The sequence below is a fragment of the Schistocerca cancellata genome, chromosome 5 (genome assembly GCF_023864275.1).
Source record: "Schistocerca cancellata isolate TAMUIC-IGC-003103 chromosome 5, iqSchCanc2.1, whole genome shotgun sequence".
Lineage (NCBI taxonomy): Eukaryota > Metazoa > Arthropoda > Insecta > Orthoptera > Acrididae > Schistocerca > Schistocerca cancellata.
Window position 1 is genome coordinate 592,580,676 of NC_064630.1, and position 24,273 is coordinate 592,604,948.

At 43.4% G+C, this 24,273-nt stretch overlaps 1 protein-coding gene across 2 annotated transcripts in view; it reads left to right on the forward strand.

Annotated features, from left to right (window-relative positions):
* Window positions 1-24,273, forward strand: part of LOC126187501 (CCA tRNA nucleotidyltransferase 1, mitochondrial) — a 62,664-nt gene that overhangs the window by 20,249 nt on the left and 18,142 nt on the right. For both annotated transcript variants that reach the window (XM_049928616.1, XM_049928615.1), the window contains 2 exons: window positions 5,074-5,200; window positions 18,511-18,704. In XM_049928616.1, the coding sequence (XP_049784573.1) occupies window positions 5,074-5,200; window positions 18,511-18,704 (321 nt within the window). The remainder of the gene's footprint in view (window positions 1-5,073; window positions 5,201-18,510; window positions 18,705-24,273) is intronic.

The window sequence follows — 24,273 nt, forward strand, 5'->3', positions numbered from 1 at the left end:
GCTAAGACCACTGTTGTTTTGTCTCCCTCCGTAAATCAACCAATAAAAATCACACATAAAATTAAATCACCAACCATAAAAGGCATACCACACTAATAATTTAAACCCAAAACTGAATGTATGGCCCATAACTGCCAGCTTCGAAATAACTCTAACAGACCCCCACAAGCTCTTCAGTATTATTATCACAAACAGAACTCAGGAAGTCCAATATAACAAACATAAACATCCCACTCCAGAGCTTGTCACTACATTCTCTAACATGATTGCTCTGTGCAACCACACAATACATTTCAAATATGCTGCACTATCATGACACCCCACAACATAATTATGTCACAGATCAAAGCCGGTGAGTGGTATTGAAAGTTTGATTTCCTAACGTGAATTTTCAGTTCCTGATTCTAGATATTTGTATACTTTATAGAAAGTGACGTATGAGGTATGTTTCTATTATTCTATTGGATTGTTATGGATTCCCAATCTCTTGCTTACTGTTGGATGGGAGCTTGTTGGTTATATTCCCTCTAGAGTGAATAGCTCCATTCTGAATGCTAGACAACAGGACAAAGTAGGGAATTTCAAACATATCAGGGGAAAAAACTGGAAAAATCTAGTTTTTGTCTCAGTAGCATGAAATTGTTTGTTTATTTAGATGGTTGGCTGGGTGCAGCTGAGAATGTGAGTGGCTTCCCTAATCCCTCATTCTTACTGCTTCTCCCCTTCCCTCAGCTTACAGTCAGTGCTGCCACCCTACTTGCTGCTAGCCAGCAGCTGCTGGCAGGCAGGGAGGTGTGAGCAGTGGTTTGTTTGGATATCATTCTCAGAGCTTGTTGACGCTGTGGTCAAAGACAGCAGACATGTGGATGAGTTGTGTCTGAGGGATTGTGTGAATGTGTGAGTGTTTTCGTGCTCTGACTAAGGCTATGGCCAAAAATTTAGTTGTGAGAGTGTAATTGTCTTTTCTGTGTGTCTGTCTGTGGCTCAGCGATCATCTTTACGTTGTGTTGCTACCTATCTTCATTGATTCTGTATTTGTGTAAGTCATCTGTTGCATGGGTGGTCACCATGGTCTCATTTCATCAGCATGTCTGTGAGACGTTAATAGCTGGCCACACTAGTGGACTTCCATGATGGGCAAAAACCGCAGGCCATTTCTGTGGTTATCTCTAACAGATTGGGTTTGCCAATCTGAAGCTTGTAGTTTCCCATTCATGTGCTGGCCCTGCCTGTTGGATCTAGTCTTATCAATTTGACCGCAGGCCGATTCTGTCTGTGTGTGGTGTAATTCAGCGGATTTTCGTGGCTTATCCATGGACCCAGGACTGTGGTGCTGCTCGACAGGCCAGAGGCCACAGGCAATGGATTTCAGGAATTGCGATTGTCTCATTGCAAGTACATTGTTCAGTGTGGTATTTTATAGACATTTTATTTGTTCTAGTACATTTTAGCACTTCGAAAGTAGTTTATATATTAGAAAGTATGGATGATAAGAAGAAGAAAATTGTGGCAGTCACTGGCAGTTTGTACGCTATGTACTCATGTATTTCTTGAAAGAAAAATCACACAATACCTATAGAATAACATAAAACAACCGACAACAACAAACATAGTGGAACCAACACTTTATTGGCGCTCACCTGTAGTGTTAGTTTATACAACTCTTTGTACCTTATACATTTCTTTCAAGAGGCTTTTTTCTGAGGTTATTTCTGAAAGCAGTGAAGGTATTTTAAATCTGACTTGTGACTCCAACAAAATGCGTATATTTGTCACCAAATGTGTTTCGCTTTATTGAAATAAAATAACATCAGTGGTCTTAATGCAACATGTATATCATTTGGCTTGCTTTTTCCATCTAAAAGCAGTTCATTACACAATATGTTGATGTTACTTCTTAAGATTTTTGCTCACATTGTTAGAAATACAGATGTCATTAAATTTTTTTGTCAACTTATGTCTTTACTTACCCTTGAGATCTCAAAAATTGTCAGGGAGAAATGCTAAATCTTGTCTGGAAATTGGGGCAATATCAGGGAATTACACTTGGGTAAGTTTGTAGCAACCCTGGTGTCATTCTCAGTTCAGCCGACAGTAATTTTGTCATCCATTATGATAAAAAACCATTAAGGAAAAAATGTGTCTGCAGGTGAGCGTATGAGTTTCAAGACACCTAAAAAGCTTTCTGCAAGTTTTGTGATTATTCACTTCTTCTTAATAAACATTCTGTTTACTTTAATTACACCGTCCCAAAAGATAATTTCACTAGACAACAGCAAGTGAAAATATGCAAAATAAGGACACACTCTTGTATGTAGGGCCACACATCTGAGATGCCTGTAAGGGCAAACCACAGTGTTTTGATTAGTTTATTTGTGGGTTGGCTTCATTTAAAGTGTTGTTCAGCTTATGACCAAGGCATTACACACATTGTGTTTCATTTAGTGTATGGCCATTAATGATTACTTCTGGTTCTAAAAGGTCTTTTTCCTTTGTTTGAAATCACATAAAATGAGTCTTTGCCATGAGCCAGTTGTATGCGTGTTCATTTATCATCTGAGCTGTGCGTGTTAGGGTTGAGCTTGGAGACATAATTAGTATGCTTGTGTCATCAGAAAACACTACCATTTTTTAACTACCTCTTAGTCATTGGAAAACCATTTATGTGGGTTGGAAACGACTGGGCACAGTGTCAATCCTTCCGATATTCAGCATGTTGTGATCCTTCATTGTGAAGTTAGTTTCATGTCTGTGACACAGGCTCTTAATGGGACCCTCCATTTTCTATTATGAATATAAGACTCCATTCATGCTAGAGGGATCCCGAGTAGAATTTTGTGGTCCACACGATCAAAGATTGTGGCGAGCTCACAAAATATTCCCAAAGAATTATTTTTTTGTTTAACTCTGGTAGCACTTCATTTGTCGTGTTGCTTTCTTTGTGCAAAATCCTTTAGAGAAGTCAGATTGAGAGGCAGTTAAAAAATTCTGCTGAATTAAATAAGTCATTATTCAGCCAAAAATTTCGTGTAGAATTGGCTACTAATGATGCTGCTCGTTGTGCACAGAGTCAGTTGCAGGACCTTGATTACTTATAGTGCTAAGTACTTAGGACAGGTTGTTCCAACCGAGCTCCAGGAAGCTGGAGCGCTCACTGTGGCAGCTCGGAACCCGCGCGGAGGGGGAAAGTAAACTCACTGCCCCCTGGCCGCATGCAGCTGCAACTGACGCAATAATCCGTGTTCAATGACAGCTATGAGTAGCCGCGGGAGCCCTGTACCTCTGTTGGAGGATACCTTTCTATTCATTGAGAGGGGTGGTTGTCCACTGTGTCTTGTATGTCATAAAGTACTTAATTCTGCGAAGAGGTACAATATACGACGACATTATACACATCAGACCTGGTGTTCCTAGCTGACATAACTATGCATCTGAATAATTTAAATCTGTCATTGCAGGGCAAAGGGCAGCTAATTGTTGACATGCACGACCATATCGAAGCGTTCATGGAAAAGTTATGTCTATTTGAGAGGGAGATGAGTAATGGACATTTAACATTCTTCGATCATCTTGCTTCTTTAAAACTACCTGAAGGTACTACTTTCGGCGATTACCAAGCAAAGTTAAAGCAGCTCATCACATCATTTGAAACACGATTCCGAGACCTCACGAGTTTGGAAATTGAACTTAAGGTGTCCAGCACTCCTTTTTCAGTTTCCCCTGATGACTTGTCATCGTCACTTCAATTGGAGATTATTGATTTGCAAAATTCAACTTTGTTGAAAGAGAGGTACTACAACATGTTGCATTTGTCATGATGGTATCATTCATTACAGCAAAAAACATTTCCCAAGCTTCACAACAATGCCGCTCAGATCATGTGCATGTTTGGATCTACATATTATTGTGAGCAGCTTTTCTCAGCAATTACAAGAGTAAAAAGTAAGGAACGATCATTACTTCAGGATGCAACAATGAAGGTCATCCTCCGCATTAACACTGCAAACACTTTGACGCCTGATATTTCCAATCTTGTAATGAAAAGAAAATGTCAAGCTGCAGAGGCCCAATAAATTTAGTATGCAATTTATTGTAAAACAGTTGTTTCTTATTTATTTTCTGAACATCGTATTTCCTGGTGTAGCATGTCACCACGTCTTAGCAGCTAAGACTATGAGGTTGTCGATCTTGTAAGACGCAGCTGGCACATCAAAACGCTTGCCTTGCCGCCTGCCTCAGCCAGCCATGCCACGTGCCATCCCACTTGAATGGTCACAGCGAGCGACACGACTCCCTGGAGCAGGGAGCGCTCCGCAGCTCACAACGGAGCCAGTGACCTGGAACAGCCTGACTTAGGATGAGGTGGTGGAATGGCATAATCAAAGTAATTGTAATTAACTTATTTAATAAGAACTTGGGGTAAGGTTTGAAACATCTCCTTCCTATTGTTACAAGTGTTCAATGTTGCAGTTACTCATAATACTACAACCAAAGCCAGAATTCTCCACAATTATTTATCATTTCATTTTACATGGTTGGTTTTCCAAGCATTAATTAAACAATTTAATCACACAAAATAACAGTCATACACCAAAGAGCATACTTGTAACTCTCCTGTAGATGACAGTTCACATAATAACATAGGTAAACTTCCTGCCAGTTACACATCTTTGCTCTGTGCAGCTGTGATAATGAACTTTGTGTGTCCTGTGCTAAGTAACAAGCTTGACAAATCCTTGAAATAAAATAGAGTGCAGTTGAATGTCTCCTTATTATCATATGTTTCCAATATCCATCCAAAGTCATTTGACTTCCATATTGTCTGTATTCTGTGATTCCTTTTCTGCATATTACTCTAGAAAACATCAGCAGCAGTATGGTGGCCGCTGAGGATTTCTCATTTGTACACACATAGTATATTGTTCCAGTGTGTCACTAATTTTTGAATAAACTCTGCAGCACATCTGCAGCTTCAGTGTGATGCACCCTAATGAATAAGTTTGTGTGTGTGTGTTTTCGTCTGTTAGTTTTGCATGACACTTTACTGGAACTGACATTGAGTCCTTATTTCAGGTCTCGATGGAACTGTCTATGATTACTTTGATGGATATAATGATCTACTGAAAAGAAGAGTTGTATTTGTAGGTAACCCAAATATTCGCATTCAGGAAGACTATTTAAGAATTCTTCGATACTTCAGGTAAGCGTCTTTTCTAATAAGCAGGCATTTTCTTTCATTTTTTTTCAAAAACACTTAATTTTTTTTTATTTTTTTTAATTCACTTTGCATACTGCAAATGCACAGTCTTGTGAAACTTGAGTGTAGAAATAACAAGAAAGAAGTCACTGTAGCATGAGGGACAAATTAATTATATCAATAATTTTGGCATTAGTTTCTGACAGCTTTTTGTAAGTACTGTATGTTCCTTACTTTTGTCATATTTACTTGTTTTTCAGTGTTGTGTTGAAAATGAAACTCAACCCATTAATTGCATTATACCTATAACAATGGTAAGTCCAGGATGGAAAATATGTAAAATAAGGAAAGGCAACCATTTATGTACAGCCGTGCGGTACATAGAAAAACAACAGAAAATAGTATTCATAGTAGCTTTTGAGCTCTTGCTCTTTAACTAGCAGAAGTACAGACATTCACACCACAACCACACAGACACTCAAGCACACACCCACACACATTGCAAGACTGACTGTTGAGTATTGAGAGCAGTTGCCTGTATAGATGGTAGAAGGAAGGAAGGGGGGGGGGGGGGGAGGAGAGAAGGGTCACAAGGTGAGGAGGGGTAGGGTGAAAATTGTGAGGCAGATGACTCCAGCTACACAACAAGAGGAATGGAGTTCAGAGAGTAGAGCATATAAGACAGAGAGAGAAAAGAAGAGGAAGAAAGGAGATGAAGTGGGAGACAAGGAGGGAAGAGAGAAAGGGATAGTAATGGGGAATTGTGGAGAGGAGAGAGAGAGAGAGAGAGCGCACAGTGCTATGGGGAAGGCAGTATACAATCCAGACAGGGAAGAAGTCGTGTGGACAGAAGGGAGAGAGGAAGAGGTAAGATGAGGCAGTAGGAAACAGGTAAGCCGAGGTGTAGGCCATGAGGATTGCAAGGGTGCAGGATATGCTGGAGAGACAGTTCCCACCTGCACAATTCAGAGAAACTAGTGCTGAGAGGGAGTATCCCAATGGCTCGCATAGTGAAGCGGCTGTTGATGGCTCCATAAATACATCTGTTCATATAAAGTACACCATCTACCAGCAGTACCTCCACTTTGACAGTTGTCACTCAGTTCATGTCAAAAAGTCTCTTTCTTATGGTCTCACCACCCATGGATTCCACATCTGTGTTGGAAAATGTGAGTTGTTAGAATATACCAAACATCATACTGGAGTCTGTATTGACAGACAGTATCCTGTCCTGTGCATCCACAAACAGATCAGTTGTGCAGTCTCTTCCTCTGAACCCAGTAAAGTTGTTAACCAGCCACCGACCAGCACTCCTCTAATAATCCAGCATCATCCTCACCTTGAAAAGCTCAACTACCTCTTTCACCAAGGATTCAATTACCCCGTCCATGCCCTAAGATGAAAAATATGCTACCCTAAATCCTACTGTTATCACCCAAAGTCTCATTCTGATGTCCACCCAACCTACAGAATATCTTTGTTTATACTTACTACACGTCATGGGTCATTTCCTTGTGATTGATCCAGATGCAGGACCTGTCCCATACACCCATCCAATACTTCCTATCACTCCAGTCACAGGCATTTCCTACCCTAAAAAAGGCAGGGCCTCAAGTGAAAGCAGCCTTGTTATACAGGGTGAGTCACCTAACGTTACCGCTGGATATATTTCGTAAACCACATCAAATACTGACGAACCGATTCCACAGACCGAACGTGAGGAGAGGGGCTAGTGTAATTGTCTAATACAAACCATACAAAAATGCACAGAAGTATGTTTTTAACACAAACCTACGTTTTTTTAAATGGAACCACGTTAGTTTTGTTAGCACATCTGAACATATAAACAAATACGTAATCAGTGCCGTTTGTTGCATTGTAAAATGTTAATTACATCCAGACATATTGTAACCTAAAGTTGACGCTTGAAACCTCCGACGTTCAGTTGCGTGTTGTAACAAACACGGGCCACGGTCGGCGAGCAGCATCTGCAGGGACATGTTTACGATGACGACCGTGTTTACGAATGTGGCTGTAGTGCACTGTTGTGGTTTGGTCTAGCTGTCGCAGGGTCAGCATGTAGCGCTTGCTGCTATTGTTATTCTGCATTCGTCTCCGCATGCAGACCAACTGTAGTACACCGTGTTACCAGACGTCTGTGATAGTGTAGTGTTGTAGGAACTGTGACCATGGTGTATTCGAACTCTGAAAAGGTGGAGATGATACTCATCTATGGCGAGTGTCGACGAAATGCAGCTGAAGCCTGCAGGGTGTATGCAGAACGGTACCCTGACAGAGAGCATCCAATGTGCCGAACATTGCAAAACATCTACCGCCAACTGTATGCAACAGGTATGGTCGTAGCACGTAAACGGGACCGTAATAGGCCCGTCACAGAAGAAGCAGGTGCAGTTGGTGTGTTAGCTGCTGTTGCCATGAACCCACACATGAGTACACGGGACATTGCGAGAGCCAGTGGCCTGAGTCAAAGTAGTGTCATGCGCATACTGCATCGTCACCGCTTTCACCCGTTTCATGTGTTGCTACATCAGCAATTACATGGTCATGACTTTAATCATCGAGTGCAATTCTGTCAATGGGCATTAACAGAGAATGCGTTGCAGTTCTACCTGTTTACTGATGAACCGGGTTTCATAAACCATGGGGCAGTGAATCTACGGAACATGCATTACTGGTCCGTGGACAATCCTTGCTGGCTCAGACAGGTAGAGCGACAGCGACCGTGGACTGTAAATGTATGGTGCAGAATCATTGGCGACCACCTCATTGGTCCTCACTTCATTGCAGGGGCCTAAACAGCTGCAACATACATCGTGTTTCTACAGAACGATCTGCCAACATTGCTCGAAAATGTTCCACTGGAAACGCGTCGACGTATGTGGTATCAGCATGATGGTGCACCTGCACATTCCGCAATTAACACTAGGCTGACCCTTGACAGGATGTTCGACGGGTGTTTCATAGGACGTAGAGGACGCATAAATTGGCCAGCCCGTTCTCCTGATCTTACACCTCTAGACTTCTTTCTGTGGGGTACGTTAAAGGAGAATGTGTACCGTGATGTGCCTACAACCCCAGAGGATATGAAACAACGTATTGTGGCAGCCTGCGGCGACATTACACCAGATGTACTGCGGCGTGTACGACATTTATTACGCCAGAGGTTGCAAGTGTGTGCAGCAAATGATGGCCACCACATTGAACATCTATTGGCCTGACATGTCGGGACACACACTATTCCACTCTGTAATTGAAAACGGAAACCACGTGTGTACGTGTACCTCACCCCTCATGGTAATGTACATGTGCGTCAGTGAAAAAGACTAATAAAAAGGTGTTAGCATGTGGACGTAATGTGCTGTTCCAGTCTCTTCTGTACCTTAGGTCCATCACCGTTCCCTTTGGATCCCTACGTAATTCGGTGTTCTCCGATACACACGATCGATCAGCGGAGGAGTGGTACTCAAGTGTCAACTTTAGGTTACAATATCTCCGGATGTAATTAACATTTTACAATGCAACAAACGGCACTGGTTACGTATTTGTTTATATGTTCAGATGTGCTAACAAATCAAACGGGGTTCCATTTAAAAAATGTAGGTTTGTGTTAAAAAACATACTTCTGTGCATTTTTTTATGGTTCGTATTAACCAATTACATTAGCCCCTCTCCTCACGTTCGGTCTGTGGAATCGATTCGTCAGTATTTGATGTGGTTTATGAAACATATCCAGCAGTAACGTTTAGGTGACTCACCCTGTATAATTGAAAGAAATGTCATAGTGATCTCTCCATTGGCAAAATATTCTGGATTAGTACCCCATTCAGATATCTGGGAAGGGCCTGCCATGAAGGAGCTCCCCCCTGCGGGTCCGGGGATTAGAATAGGCCCGAGGTATTCCTGCCTGTCGTAAGAGGCGACTAAAAGGAGTCCATCCCCCTCACGGGGGTAGTTAGCGCCTGCGTCCGGAGACGGACGGTTCCTCGACCTATTATTGTGGTCTTTTTGGTTTTTCGCTTCTCGTTTCTTCCTTCCTTTTGTTGGTTCCTTTCCTTGCTCTTCTCCACCTCACTGTCTTCCTTACTCTTTCCCTTGACTTCTCCTTGCCTTCTCATTGCCTTCTTCTCCTTGCCTTCTCATTGCCTTCTTCTCCTTGCCTTCTCATTGCCTTCTTCTCCTTGCCTTCTCATTGCCTTCTTCTCCTTGCCTTCTCATTGCCTTCTTCTCCTTGCCTTCTCATTGCCTTCTTCTCCTTGCCTTCTCATTGCCTTCTTCTCCTTGCCTTCTCATTGCCTTCTTCTCCTTGCCTTCTTCTCCTTGCCTTCTCTGGTCTCCGCCTCGGCGTTTGAGACAGTCTGTCCTCCTTCTCCCTCTCTCTTCTTTTTCCTCTTCTTCCTTCCTCCCTGTGCGTGCCTGAAGGCCGACCCACGCGTTCGCATGCGTAGCCGGTGACGGGGTAACGCGTAAGTCCCCGCCCTGGGTAGACATGTAAGGCACGCGCGTAACCCCTGGTAAAGGCCAGGCCCGGGGAGGGGTGATTGCCTGAGCTGATACCTTCTGACCATGCCGATTGGTCCCTCCGTCTGTTTCTCGGGAGGTGTGACCTGAGGTGTAAACATTCACCTAAGGCGGGAGTGCCCTCTGAGAGGGTCCCCACAAGGGAGGAGTGCGCCATCGGAGACGCTGGCAATCATGGGGGATTCCTCCGCAATGGATTCTACTCCATCTCTCTCGACTTCGACCCAAAAACGGAAACGTGACCAGCCAACAGTGACAAAAGTACTGCCGCCTGCCCCACAGTTCCTCGTAGTTTCTCGATCTGAGGACAGAAAGGATTTTTCCTCTGTCAACCCTTTCGTTATTCAGAAGGGCGTAGATGCCATAGCCGGATCTGTCAAATCTTGTACCAGGTTGCGTAACGGTACCTTATTACTAGAAACTGAGAGTGCCTTTCAGGCACAAAAACTGCTTCGGGCCACACTCCTGTACACGTTCCCTGTCCGGGTGGAGGCCCACCGAACTTTGAATTCGTCTCGTGGTGTAGTCTATACTAGCTCCCTCGACGGATTGACTGACGAGGAGCTTCAATCTTTCCTCGCTGAGCAGGGCGTGACGGCTGTCCATAGGGTCATGAAAAAGGTCAACAATGACCTTGTACCGACCCGGACACTTTTCTTGACCTTCGATAGTGTTAAGCTGCCATCGCGCATCAAGGCGGGCTACGAGGTTATTTCTGTTCGCCCCTATGTCCCGACACCTACGCGCTGCTACCAGTGTCAGCGTTTCAATCACACTCGACAGTCTTGTTCCAATGCGGCTAAATGTGTCACTTGTGGCAGGGATGCCCATGAGGGTGACTGTCCACCTCCATCTCCTCGTTGTGTGAACTGTCAGGGTGACCATGCCGCATCCTCCCGCGACTGTCCTGTCTATAAGGAAGAACGCTGTATCCAAGAAATTCGGGTCAAAGAGAAAGTGTCCACCTCGGCTGCTCGCAAGCTATTGGCTAGTAGGAAGCCCATGCTGCTCCCAGCGGGGAAATACAATACTGTCCTCGCCTCTCCTCGGACTACCCGGGAGGTAGCAACCCAGACATGCGATTTGACCTTCAGCACCACGGTCGTCCGTTCGGCCAGTGCTAAGATCGCGCAGTCGACGTCTCCTCTTCCTCCCATCACCCCACAGACACCAGCCCCTTCCTCAGCTTCTGCTAAGACGAAGACCCCGAAGTCAGATGCATGGGCCTTCAAGAAGGAACCATCCCGTGCAGACTTCGTCCGTACCTCGACCTCCCAGCCTTCGACCGGTACTTCCACCAAACGTCCTTCCAAAAAGGCTCATAGGAAGCACAGTTCTCCTTCTCCGCCACGGCGCATTTCTTCTCCTGCGCCACCCAGCGGTTGCCGCCCCAGGCCGTCATCCGTTTCGCCTGGCCGCACCGCTGGTAGCCGTACATCTGGCCGTTCACCGGCGGAGGAAGCTCCCCCTCCCGGCCATCCTCCCGAGATGGCCGATGAACCTATAGACCCAATGGACGATGACTGTCCGCCTACTGATAGCGGCGGCAGTGCTCGCTCGAAGCCAGGCCCTAAGCGGCCTTCGAGGTGACCCCTTCTATCATCTTCCTTTTCTTACGATGGCACTTATTCACTGGAATATTCGCAGCATTCGCTCCAACCGAGAGGACTTGAAGTTGCTGCTCCGCTTGCACCGTCCGCTCGTCGTAGCCCTCCAGGAAACGAAGCTACGCCCCTGCGATCAAATTGCCTTGGCACACTACACCTCTGTGCGTTTTGACCTACCCCCTGTGGTAGGTATCCCAGCTCATGGAGGGGTTATGTTGCTGGTCCGGGATGATATTTACTACGATCCTATCACGTTGCACACCGGCCTGCAGGCAGTTGCCATCCGCATTACTCTCCCCACTTTTACGTTTTCCTTTTGTACCGTTTACACTCCATCGTCATCTGTCGTTACCAGGGCAGACATGATGCAACTTATTGCTCAGCTACCTGCACCATTTTTGTTAACTGGAGACTTCAATGCCCACCATCCCCTTTGGGGCTCTCCAGCATCCTGCCCGAGGGGCTCCTTGTTAGCAGACCTTTTCAACCAGCTCAATCTTGTCTGCCTCAATACTGGCGCCCCTACTTTTCTTTCGGACACATCTCACACCTATTCCCATTTAGACCTCTCTATATGTATTCCCCAACTTGCACGCCGGTTTGAGTGGTATGCACTTTCTGATACATATTCGAGCGACCACTTCCCGTGTGTTATCCATCTCCTGCTGCATACCCCCTCTCCGTGCTCCTCTACTTGGACCATCTCCAAGGCAGACTGGGGGCTCTTCTCTTCCAGGGCGAACTTTCAGGATCAAACCTTCACAAGCTGTGATCGTCAGGTCGCACACCTCACGGAAGTCATTCTCGCTGCTGCTGAATATTCCATCCCTCACCCTCCTTCTTCTCCACGTCGCGTACCGGTCCCCTGGTGGACCGCAGCATGTAGAGACGCTTTACGTGCTCGTCGACGTGCTTTACGCACATTTAAACGCCACCCTACAGTGGCGAATTGTATCAATTATAAACGATTACGTGCTCAGTGTTGTCGTATTATCAAAGAAAGCAAGAAAGCCAGCTGGGCTGCTTTCACAAGCACCTTCAACAGTTTTACTCCTTCTTCTGTTGTCTGGGGTAGCCTGCGCCGGCTATCTGGCACTAAGGTCCACTCACCAGTTTCTGGCTTGCAGGTCGCGAATGACGTCCTTGTTGCCCCTGAGGCTGTCTCCAATGCCTTCGGCCGCTTTTTCGCAGAGGTTTCGAGCTCCGCTCATTACCACCCTGCCTTCCTCCCCCGCAAACAGGCAGAGGAGGCTAGGCCACCTAACTTCCGCTCCTCGAATTGTGAAAGTTATAATGCCCCATTCACCATGCGGGAACTCGAAAACGCACTTGGCTGATCACGGTCCTCCGCTCCAGGGCCTGATTCTATTCATATTCAGATGCTGAAGAACCTTTCTCCTGCGGGTAAAGGTTTTCTTCTTTGTACATACAATCGCATCTGGATTGAGGGCCATGTTCCCGCATGCTGGCGCAAGTCTATTGTTGTCCCGATTCCTAAGCCGGGGAAGGACAAGCACTTGCCTTCCAGTTATCGACCTATCTCGCTTACCAGCTGTGTCTGTAAAGTGATGGAGCGAATGGTTAACTCTCGATTGGTTTGGCTGCTCGAGTCTCGACGCCTACTTACCAATGTACAATGTGGATTTCGTAGGCGCCGCTCTGCTGTTGACCATCTGGTTACCTTGTCGACCTTCATTATGAATAACTTCTTGCGGAAGCGCCCGACCGCGGCTGTGTTCTTTGATTTGGAGAAGGCTTACGACACCTGTTGGAGGGCGGGCATTCTCCGCACCATGCGTACATGGGGCCTTCGCGGTCGCCTCCCTCTTTTTATTCGTTCCTTTTTAATGGATCGACAGTTCAGGGTACGTGTGGGTTCTGTCCTGTCCGACACCTTTCGCCAGGAGAATGGGGTGCCACAGGGCTCAGTTTTGAGCGTCGCTCTCTTCGCCATCGCGATCAATCCAATAATGGATTGCCTCCCAGCTGATGTATCAGGCTCCCTTTTCGTGGACGATTTTACCATCTATTGCAGCGCGCCGTGTACACGTGTCCTGGAGCGCTGTCTTCAGCGTTCTCTTGACCGTCTTTACTCCTGGAGTGTCGCCAATGGCTTCCGTTTTTCTGCCGAGAAGACGGTCTGTATTAACTTCTGGCGCTACAAAGAGTTTCTCCCACTGTCCTTACGACTCGGTCCCGTTGCTCTCCCAATCGTGGAGACAACCAAATTTTTAGGCCTTACCTTTGACAGGAAACTTAGCTGGTCTCCACATGTGTCATATTTGGCCGCCCGTTGTACCCGTTCTTTAAATGTCCTCCGTGTTCTCAGTGGTATGTCGTGGGGAGCGGATCGAACCGTCCTACTTCGTCTATATCGGTCAATCGTTCGCTCCAAGCTGGATTATGGGAGCTTCGTATACTCCTCTGCACGGCCATCCATCTTACGCCGCCTCAACTCCATACAACATCGGGGTTTACGACTTGCGATCGGAGCATTTTATACCAGTCCCGTAGAGTGTCTTCATGCTGACGCTGGCGAATTGCCACTCACCTACTGGCGCGATATACTGCTTTGTCGGTATGCCTGTCGGCTACTGTCGATGCCCGACCATCCGTCTTATCGTTCCTTTTTTGACGACTCTCTTGACCGTCAATACGGGTTGTATGTCTCTGCCCTGCTACCCCCTGGAGTTCGCTTTCGTCGCCTCCTTCAACACCTTAATTTTTCACTCCCTGCAACCTTTCGAGTGGGCGAGAGTCGCACGCCACCTTGGCTCCAGGCTCAGGTCCGCGTTCACCTTGACCTCAGCTCGCTCCCAAAAGAGGTCACCCCCGGTTCGGTCTACCACTCCTGTTTTTTGGAACTTCGTTCGAAGTTCATCAACATGACTTTCATTTATACAGATGGCTCTAAGACCAATGACGGGGTCGGGTGTTCCTTTATTGTCGGGGCACAAAGTTTCAAATACCGGCTCCATGGCCATTGTTCGGTCCTCACAGCTGAGCTCTTTGCTCTCTACCAGGCTATTCTTTACATCTGCCGCCACCGACATTCTGCTTATGTCATATGCTCAGATTCCCTGAGCGCCATCCAGAGCCTCAGTGATCTGTACCCGGTTCACCCTTTCGTACACCGGATCCAACGCTCTCTTCAGCAGCTGGTGGACGTCGGTTCTCCGGTTAGCTTTATGTGGGTTCCTGGCCATGTCGGTATCCCTGGGAACGAAGCTGCAGATGCCGCGGCCAAGGCTGCGGTCCTCCAGCCTCGGACAGCTTCTTGTTGTGTCCCTTCGTCCGATTTTAGCAGGGTCATTTGTCGGTGCATTTTATCGCTGTGGCATGCCGATTGGGCTGCACTTACAGACAACAAGCTTCGGGCCTTAAAACCTCTTCCCGTGGCTTGGACATCCTCCTCACGCCCTTCTCGGCGGGAGGAGGTCGTATTAGCCCGGTTAAGAATTGGACACTGCCGGTTCAGCCATCGCCATCTGTTGACGGCTGCACCGGCGCCGTTCTGCCCATGTGGGCACTTGCTGACGGTTAGACACATTTTAATGTCCTGTCCAGATCTTAACACACTGCGCCTAGATCTTAACCTGCCAAATACTTTCGATGTCATTTTAGCGGATGACCCACGAGCAGCTGCTCGTGTTCTTCGTTTTATCAATTTGACAAACCTTGCTAAGGACATTTGATGATGCTGTTTTTTAATCCTATGCCTGTCAGTCTGTCTTTTATCGTGTTTTCCCTTTTAGTTGTTGTTGTCAACTTGTGCCTCGCGGTGCATTCTTAGAGTAGTCAGGGCGCTAATGACCATTGAAGTTGTGCGCCCTAAAACCACAAAAAAAAAAGAAGGAGCTGTCCATGAGAAAACGACTAAATATCCAATGAAAGGTTAATATTCTGTATGTCAGGGCATGGAATATCAGAAATTTGAACATGGTAGGAAAGCTAGAAAATCTGAAAAGGGAAATGCTAAAGCTCACTCTAGATGTAGTGAGCATCAGGAGTTGTTCACATTAGAATCAACAGCAGACCAGCACTGACAACAATAGTTCAGATATACATATCGACGTCGCAAGCAGAAGATGAAGAGAGAAAGTATATGAAGATACTGAATGGGCAGTATAGTATGTAAAGGAAGATGAAAACCTAATAATCATGGGGGGATTGGAATGCGGTTGTAGGGGAAGGAATAGAAGAAAGGGTTACAGGAGAAAATGACTTGGTAGTAGGAATGAGAGAAGAGAAAGACTAATTGAGATCTGCAATATGTTTCAGATAGTAATAGCGAATACTCTGTTCAAGAATCGCAAGAGGAGGAGGTATACTTGGAAAAGGCTGGGAGATACAGGAAGATTTCAGTTAGAGTACGGCATGATTAGGCAGATACTTTGAAAGTAGATGTTGGATTGTAAGGTGTACCCAGGAGCATATATAGACTCAGAACACAATTTAGTAATGGTGAAGAGTAGGCTGGAACTTAGGAGATTAGTCAAGAAGGATCTATGGACAAAGAAGCAGGATACGGCACTATTAAGGAATGAAGAGATATGCTTGAAATTCTGTGAGGCTATTGATAAAACAATAATGAATAGTCAGTAGGCAGTTCAGTTGAAAAATAATGGACATCTCTGAAAAGGGCAATCACAGAAGTTGCAGAGAAAAACATAGGTACAAGATATATAATTGAGGTGGTCATGGGTGACAAAAGTAATACTTAAGTTGATCAACAAAAGAAGGAAGTACAAAAATGTTCAGAAAATTCAGGAATACAGATACACGAGTCACTTAGGAATGACATAAATAGGAAGTGCGGGAAAGCTAAGATGAAAGGCTTCATGACAAATGTGAAGAAATCGAAAAAGAAATGATTGTTGGAAAGACTGACTCAGCATACAGAAAAGTCAAAACAGCCTTCAGTGAAATTAAAAGCAAGGGCACTGACATTAAGAGTGCAATGGGAATTCCACTGTTATATGCAGAGGGAAGAGCAGATAGGTGGAAAGAGCACATTGAGAGCCTATGTGAGGGAAAGGTCTTATCTGATGACCTGATGGGAGAAGAAACAGGAGTTGATAGGGGATCCAGTATTAGAATCACAATTTAGAAGAGCTTTGAAAGACTTAAAATCAAATAAGGCATACAGACAGATAATGTTTCCAAAATCATTGGGGGATGTGGCAACAAAATGATTATTCATGTTGGCACATGAAATGTATGAGACTGGAGATGTACCATCAGACTCCGAAAAATGTCATCCACACCATTGCCAAGATTACAAGAGCCAACAAGTGCAAGAACTGTTGAACAATCAGCTTAACAGCTCATGCATCCAAGTTGCTGAGAAGAATATACAAAATATTGTGGATCTGTTAGATGACAATCAGTTTGGCTTTAGGAAAGGAAAGGTACCAGAGAAGCAGTTTGGACATTGTGGTTGCTGATAGAAGCAAGACTGAAGAAAAACCAAGACACATTCATAGCATTTTTCAGCATAGAAAAAGTGTTTCACAATGTAAAATGGTACAAGATGTTCAAAATCTTGAGAAAAATAGGGGTAAACTACAGGGATACATGTACAAGAACTGAGGGAACAATAAAAGTGGAAGACCAAGAACAAAGTGCACATTCAAGTAATTATGGACTTAATTCACTCACCTAAATTTATGACACAAATTGATTTCTTGAGTATGTTGTGTTACCACACTCCAAACTACAATGCAAGAATAAACTTCAACATTATTATGCACACATGGGTGTATGTTTTGTAGCATCAATGAATAGAATAAACCAAAACTTGTAGTTTTCTTACATTTCATGTTAACTAGTTGCATTTTAGGACAGAACTGGATTTTTGGAGGACACACCCCATTTTCCGTGGTGACGAAACAGCCAACAGTAGTGCTAACACAACCGTGCAGGGAGAAAATCTACAGTGTATGTGAAGTCTTTAGATCTAAATTATACATAAATATAGGGGATCTTAAACTGAGTAACATGAGATAAAAAACTAACTTTGGAAACAAGTATTTAATGTTTATTGACATAAATAACATACACCTTATCATAACAATTCAAGCTCAAAGCAGGTATTCAAAGTGATGTGTGCTTGTCTCAGTGGGTGCATTAAAAGAGAATCCATTGACAAATATGAACTCTGGATTCAAAATCATGTGGCCCCATTGCTTGGACAACTTGTTCATAACTGTGTATTTCACAGGCAAAGTGAAGAGTACTTATTGATGAATCTTCTCTCACATGATCTAACACTATCTCTTCACATTTTATCATTTTTCTCATTAGTTTCTAAGTCTGGTGATAAATTCCTTCCAATAAAGATGGTGGCGTTTGCAAAAGTTTTCTCTGTACATTTGTTCAGCTTCCCAGGAATTACATTCTTCAGTTCCATACATTAAAACTATGTCTACAGGTTCCTGTAACATGTATTGCTCCATCTTCAAAAACCAATCATGAACTTTAAACAATGCTAAACTCCACTGTCGCCACATCACCAATAACTGTATTGTTTTTTAGACAGTGCTGCCAATGTCCATGTGACAACCAGTGGTTTGTTATGAAACATAAAACAATGCCTCACACCCTTTGCTCATTCACTTCTCATATTGCCTGAAATATTTATTTTCAGCCATCGGCAAATAGTTTGAAATATCTTAGGACCCTCTACCGTCTGTATGTTATTTACCCTAAAGGGAATACTGGATTCATCCACATGCAATTTCCATATTTTTGGAGCCCTGAGGAAAGACACTCATGGCCGTAGATATTCTTTGGATGTGCATGCTTGGGTTGGGTGCAATCATCGTTCTGTAGGCAACTGCAAACATTTTTCCATGGAGGCATTGACCTTCATGTATCACAGTGGGATAAATGTATTAAAAGTTAATCCAAAGTTTTGAAGTAGTAAACAGTTTACTTCCTTTTTCCTCCATCTGTCTTATTTTCATTTGACTGCCTCTTATAATAACTTTTGCAGTCTCACTATTGTTATCCCCTCCAGAATGAAAGTCAGAAATGATTATTGGCTATACATGAGACAGCATAGATTTGTGTCTAACTATGAGATACTGAAATGTGTGAAGTTTATTGTAAATCACAGCAGTTGGTGGTTTATGAATTTGAGTGCAGTGAATGGTTGTTTTTCAGATTTTACGGCCGAATTGCAGAACATCCAGATAAACATGAAGAAAAGACAATTGAAGCAATTAGAAATAATGCTGAAGGCTTAGCACGCATTTCAGGAGAGAGGATTTGGAGTGAACTTCACAAAATACTTGAAGGGAACTATGGAGGCGATTTAATGCTGAAAATCTTAAGCCTTGGTGTTGGACCATATATTGGTAAGTACTTGCCTTGGTGCAACAGCTGGATGGACACCCTTCTTTTTAAAAACAAAATCAAATTAGATGAATTTCTGTAGTCATATTTCCAGATAAAAGAACGATGTGCTTGAGATAAATGCACAGAAATAATCACAGAATCACTGTCTTTCACAGTCAAATCTTTCTTCATTGAGAACTAAAGAGAGACTGAAATGAAAAAGTAGGTAATGGGAGTTTCTCAACTTCACCACAAAATATGAATTCAGTGTAATATGCGACACTACTCACAGCACTGTCTATGAAGCTCTGCAACAGTTACCCGTATAATATGCTGGTACTGCCTTAATAATGTTAACCACATATGAATAATAAAATGGTTGTGTTCAGTTTTTTTTTTTTTTTTTAAATGAGACATCACAAGGCTTTAACATTTTCAATTCATTTTTTGTGTCCCATTTTCATTAACCCATAGTGTAGCAAGGAAGGGTGAGATATGTTGAAGTCTGTTGTCCAAGAATGGCTAATGTGCTATAAAACTTGCTCACTTTGTTTACTTCATTATGACCCTCTGCTCAGTGAAAAGAATTGTTAATTAACTGAAAGATAATATGAAGGAAGAAGTATTTTTACATGTACTGTACAGACATTGTGGAATGTAAGTTGTATAGAATCATGGGGATTGAGAGAAAAATGTGATACAGTGTTTGGCTTTTAAACTGTATGAAGAACTCTCTATTTCAGAGATATTTTCCCATGATATGTTTGAGGCATACATGTTACCTGCCCTGTCTTCCAAGTATTTCACTAATTTTTAATCAGTCTGTAAGTTACATTGACAAAGAATGTTTGGCTTTGAAAGCCAGAGTGTAAATAGGTTGTGTTTTGTGTCGCTGTCACCAATCATTGATGATAACATTGTTTCTTTATGTTCTTGATTGATATTTAAACTATTCATTATATGTGACTATTTAGTGGTACCAGTACATGTTTTTGGTGGGTGACAGTATGAGATTATTCTGGACTTATATTCAGGATGATGATGGTTCCAATCCCCGTCCAGCAGTCCAGATATAGGTTTTCTGTGATTTCTCTAAACTGCTTAAGGCAAATGCTAGATTGTTTTCTTTGAAAGGGCACAGCTGATTTTCTTCCCCATTCTTCCTTAACCTGAGCTTGTGCCCCATCTGTAATGACCTCTGTGTTAATGGGACATAAAACTATAATCTTCCTTCCTTCCTTCCTTCCTTCCTTCCTTCCTTCCTTTTTGTGTGAGACTATATCACTGTGGCCTATTTTGGAATGCTGAAGCAAGATGATTTTGAAAAACAGTCACTTTCTGTCCATTATGTTTGCCCACAATTTTGCTTAAGTTGCAGAACTAGGCAATGTTGTTTAGTGCTAATAAAGTGGCAGGCAGTTGATTGAATTGAAACCTCTTTCCATGTGAAATTCAACTGTCTGTGTTTATTTAAAATGCCATAGAAGATACAAAATTAGTCAGTAGATCATAGTCCTCAACTGATCATTATTACAATAATGAAAAATGTAGGATCAAAACTATAAGGAAAAATGAGAATGGTTTCCAGTCACCTTTAGTTGATTAATATCTGACACAGTGAAAAACACTATAGCACAGCACAGAGTAATCAGTCACAAGTGGGTGCATATAGATGTCAGTGTGGTTATGCATGTGAGTGTGCATACTTACACTAGCATAGGAATGTTTCCCTACCTAACTTGCTAAATTAGTTACAAAATTGGAAAATAAGGCATGATAGTTACTGCACAAAGATCAGTGTCCACACATGGTTAAGAAAACAACACATTTGTTAAACAATTAAACTACTGCAGAAAAAGCATGAAATAATCTCAACATTAACTAATATCAGAGAAAGTTACTTGCTGATGTAATGGTACTATATAAAAGCATCGTGTGGTAAGAATATCGGACACTGAACAAAGTCACTATTCTGTCCCAGAGTATCCAGCAGCACAATACCAATTTTTATCGACATGAGGCACAGAATTAATCATCTCTCTGGGCGAGACTCGAACAACAAGCCTGCTCTTAACACAAAAGTGTGCTGGCAGTGACGGGTGGAGCTTGGAACTCACATAGTACTCATATAGGCACCAACACTTACCAATTGGAATAGCTTGCAGCGCACAACAGCAATTTACACACTGGGCTGCATAGCAGGCATAGAAATGGTGCGGGTGAGTCTTAAAACTTCACAATAGTGTACCGGTATGAAGAGCATCACCATGTGGCATGTCCTCATGGTGAGGCCGCAGGGCTGAAGTCAATTTGGGTGCTCCATGGAGAAGAGAGAGACTGAGAGCAAGGACAGGTCAGCAGAAGCTTCACTAGCAACTGAGACCGAGCAAGGTGGCGCAGTGGTTAGCACACTGGACTCGCATTCGGGAGGACGACAGTTCAATCCCGCGTCCGGCCATCCTGATTTAGGTTTTCCGTGATTTCCCTAGATCACTTCAGGCAAATGCCGGGATGGTTCCTTTGAAAGGGCACGGCCGATTTCCTTCCCCATCCTTCCCTAACCCGAGCTTGTGCTCCGTCTCTAATGACCTCGTTGTCGACGGGACGTTAAACACTAATCTCCTCCTCCACTAGCAACTGAGCTATTGTTCTGTACCAGTAGCCAGTAACTGTACTAGGCGGGTATTCAATTGCACAGCAGAATCAACAGTTCGGGGGCAGGAGGAAACACACAAAGTAAAAAACTCGCTGCCCTAGCAGATGGCCAGGCCGCAACGAGTAAGGAACATACAGAACCGCTAAGACCGATGTGAAGCAAAGAGCCACCACGCCCTAGGAAGAAATGTTGTAGATAGAGAGTTAGTATTGTATGTTGGATGTTGATATTCCACATGCATCAGTCAGCTATTGGCAATTTATTGCTTTTCTTCATTTTTGTCTATTGAACTGATTATCAGTTAGTTTCAGTACTTGCTCCATTATGTTTCTTTTTTCCTCCAAGTCATACTAAGTGAATAGCGTAGTTGTTACTTTGAAAAGGCCACAGTGGATTCTTCTCTCCATTCTTATAAAATGTAAGCAACTACTTTATTACTAATTATGTCATTAAGAAGAGAATACCTCATTAATAAGAATTCTGTGTAATATAAATAAGGGAAGTGGCAAAGGCAACAATGCAATGCATGTAAGCCAAAATGGGAACACTGCTGAGCCGAGCTGACTAGTATAGAAAACACATACACACCACAGCCAGCTAAGTTTTCCCAGACAACTACATGTACCAACACTGTACCTTTACTGGAGTGAGTGGCTGTGTCATGTGCAATGAGTGGAGGGAGAAAGGCATTTGGGAGAATTAAAGGCATGGGCAGCTGATGGCTGGGAAGGAAGGGCAACAAGCTCATGGGATAGCAGTGTGGCACATATGAACATGCTCTGGCACGGGCTGATGAAGTTGTATGTGCCACAGAATGAAATGGAGTAGTGGTTAGGCAGGGGAACATACGACAGAAGATGAGTTGTACTGTGGAGGAATAGGATGTGAATATAGTTTGGGTGAAGTGGGGAGTATGGGTTGATGTGGGATCCAAGCTACCAGAGATTGAGGGCAGGAGGATTACAGGATTAAAGGATGTTTTGTGAGTGCAGTTTCTACCTTCATGACTCAGAGAAGCTCATATTAGGGTGACAGATGCAGGCGGTACAGTTTGTGAAGAGGTCAGAGGCATAACCTTTCCTACCAGAGGCAGGGTCACAGATACGACCACCAAGCAGCTGTTCACGGAATGCATAGTCACTGTCAAGCTTCAGCTAAGATTAAATAACTTTGTGATCAACTTATACCAGTGACGGGAAGTGAGCTGCCAGCTCTCTCTCTCTCTCTCTCTCTCTCTCTCTCTCTCACACACACACACACACACACACACACTTGATGTTACCAACTATTGTCCCTACTCCAGACCTTTCTGCACCCTAGCAGACTATCAAATGGCAAGGTTCTGCATGTACCTGCTGCATAGGCAACACAGCTACCACGCTAAAGCTGGTATTCGGCCCATACCACTTGACCCACTGAAACGTCGATCACAAAATTATTTTAATTTAATTTTAACCATCCTTTGATAGGATGCACTGCTGAGCATAATATGCTCAACTTCAGTAGCTGCTTCAGAACCCCTCTCACGTGTCTGCTGAATCCTCCTTCCACTCCCCTCCCCTCTGACCCATCCCCTAAATTAGCTTCTCAGAGCTGTATAGATGAGAAATGTCCTTCCAACACATCCTTCAAATAAAGCTTTTTGTAGGTGACTGTCGATGGCTGATAAGTATTTTGAAAAAACAAAGAAAGAAAGAACATACCTGTATCATCTGCTGTACAACTGTATATTTATTCTCTACCGATTTCATTTATAACAGCCACATTCACAGGAGAAAAACAATGTACATCAGTGAATCAAAAATGCCATATTTACCCAGCTATAGGATGACCCTGAATATAAGACCCTCCCCCCTTTTTTTAGAGGCTCCTTGAGAAAAAATTAGTTTTGAAATATTCTGACTAATCAAAATTACAAACTTTTTATTGACATAAGATTTCTGCATAAAAAGTTACCATTACATGTATTCTAAACTTGCGCCATGTAATGGTTATCTAAATTTTGATAATACAAGGAGAAATAAAATAAACAAACAGAAATTGTTTGCATTAATTTTTATCTTCATTGCCCCTTTTGTTTAGCGTGTTGTCTTTGGTACCATTGCTTTTAATCACTGTTGTCATCATCCTAACAAGGCAGCTGTGAAACTTATATATTCCTTGTTTCAAATATTTGCCCCTTTCATCCAAGTACATTGAAGGTTTATTTTCTTTTTTCCTCTTCTTCTTTTATTTTAAAAAGAAAAACACAGAGTAGATTTCACTTCTGTACTGACATAGGATGTTCCAATGTCTTTTGCTATGGAAACATATCATCTGCCCGCCGCTCTCTTATTGGCTGTGTCACCCCCTATTGTTTGCGTCGCCCCTAATTTTGAGCATCGACAACATTGCTGCATGAAACACGAAAGTGCGCCACTGGCCCCTGGCTTGATTTTTAGCATCTCATGCAGAAATGTACACTATTGCTGAGTATTTGGCCAATTTTAAAGTCATTTTGATTTGGAGTACAAATTGATTTAGACAAACTGCAGTTTAAATGTGGTAGATGGTCATAAAAAGCCAAAGTACGCAGTATAAATTGCCATGGTTGGAAGCAAAATGAAATTTGCTGTGCGCTTGGCACTCACCTCCCCACATTCATTATAGTTCTCAGCCAAGCTCGTGTCACTGTTTCCACTCCAAGCCTTCTGTAGAGCTGTGCTTGAGCAATAGTGAAAGACAGACAGCTGTATCTTCCAGAGTACAGGTCATATCTAACAACAGCAACTAATACATAAATAAAAAATCTCAATCACAATTCACTCCAAGTCTTGAAATTTCTCTTGTCCCGTGATCCAGTGCCGTGTGTTGGTACTATCTCCATAACGGGTCTTTCCACTATAATTTATTCTTGCAAAAACAATTGCTGGTTGTTAAATGTGATATGTTTT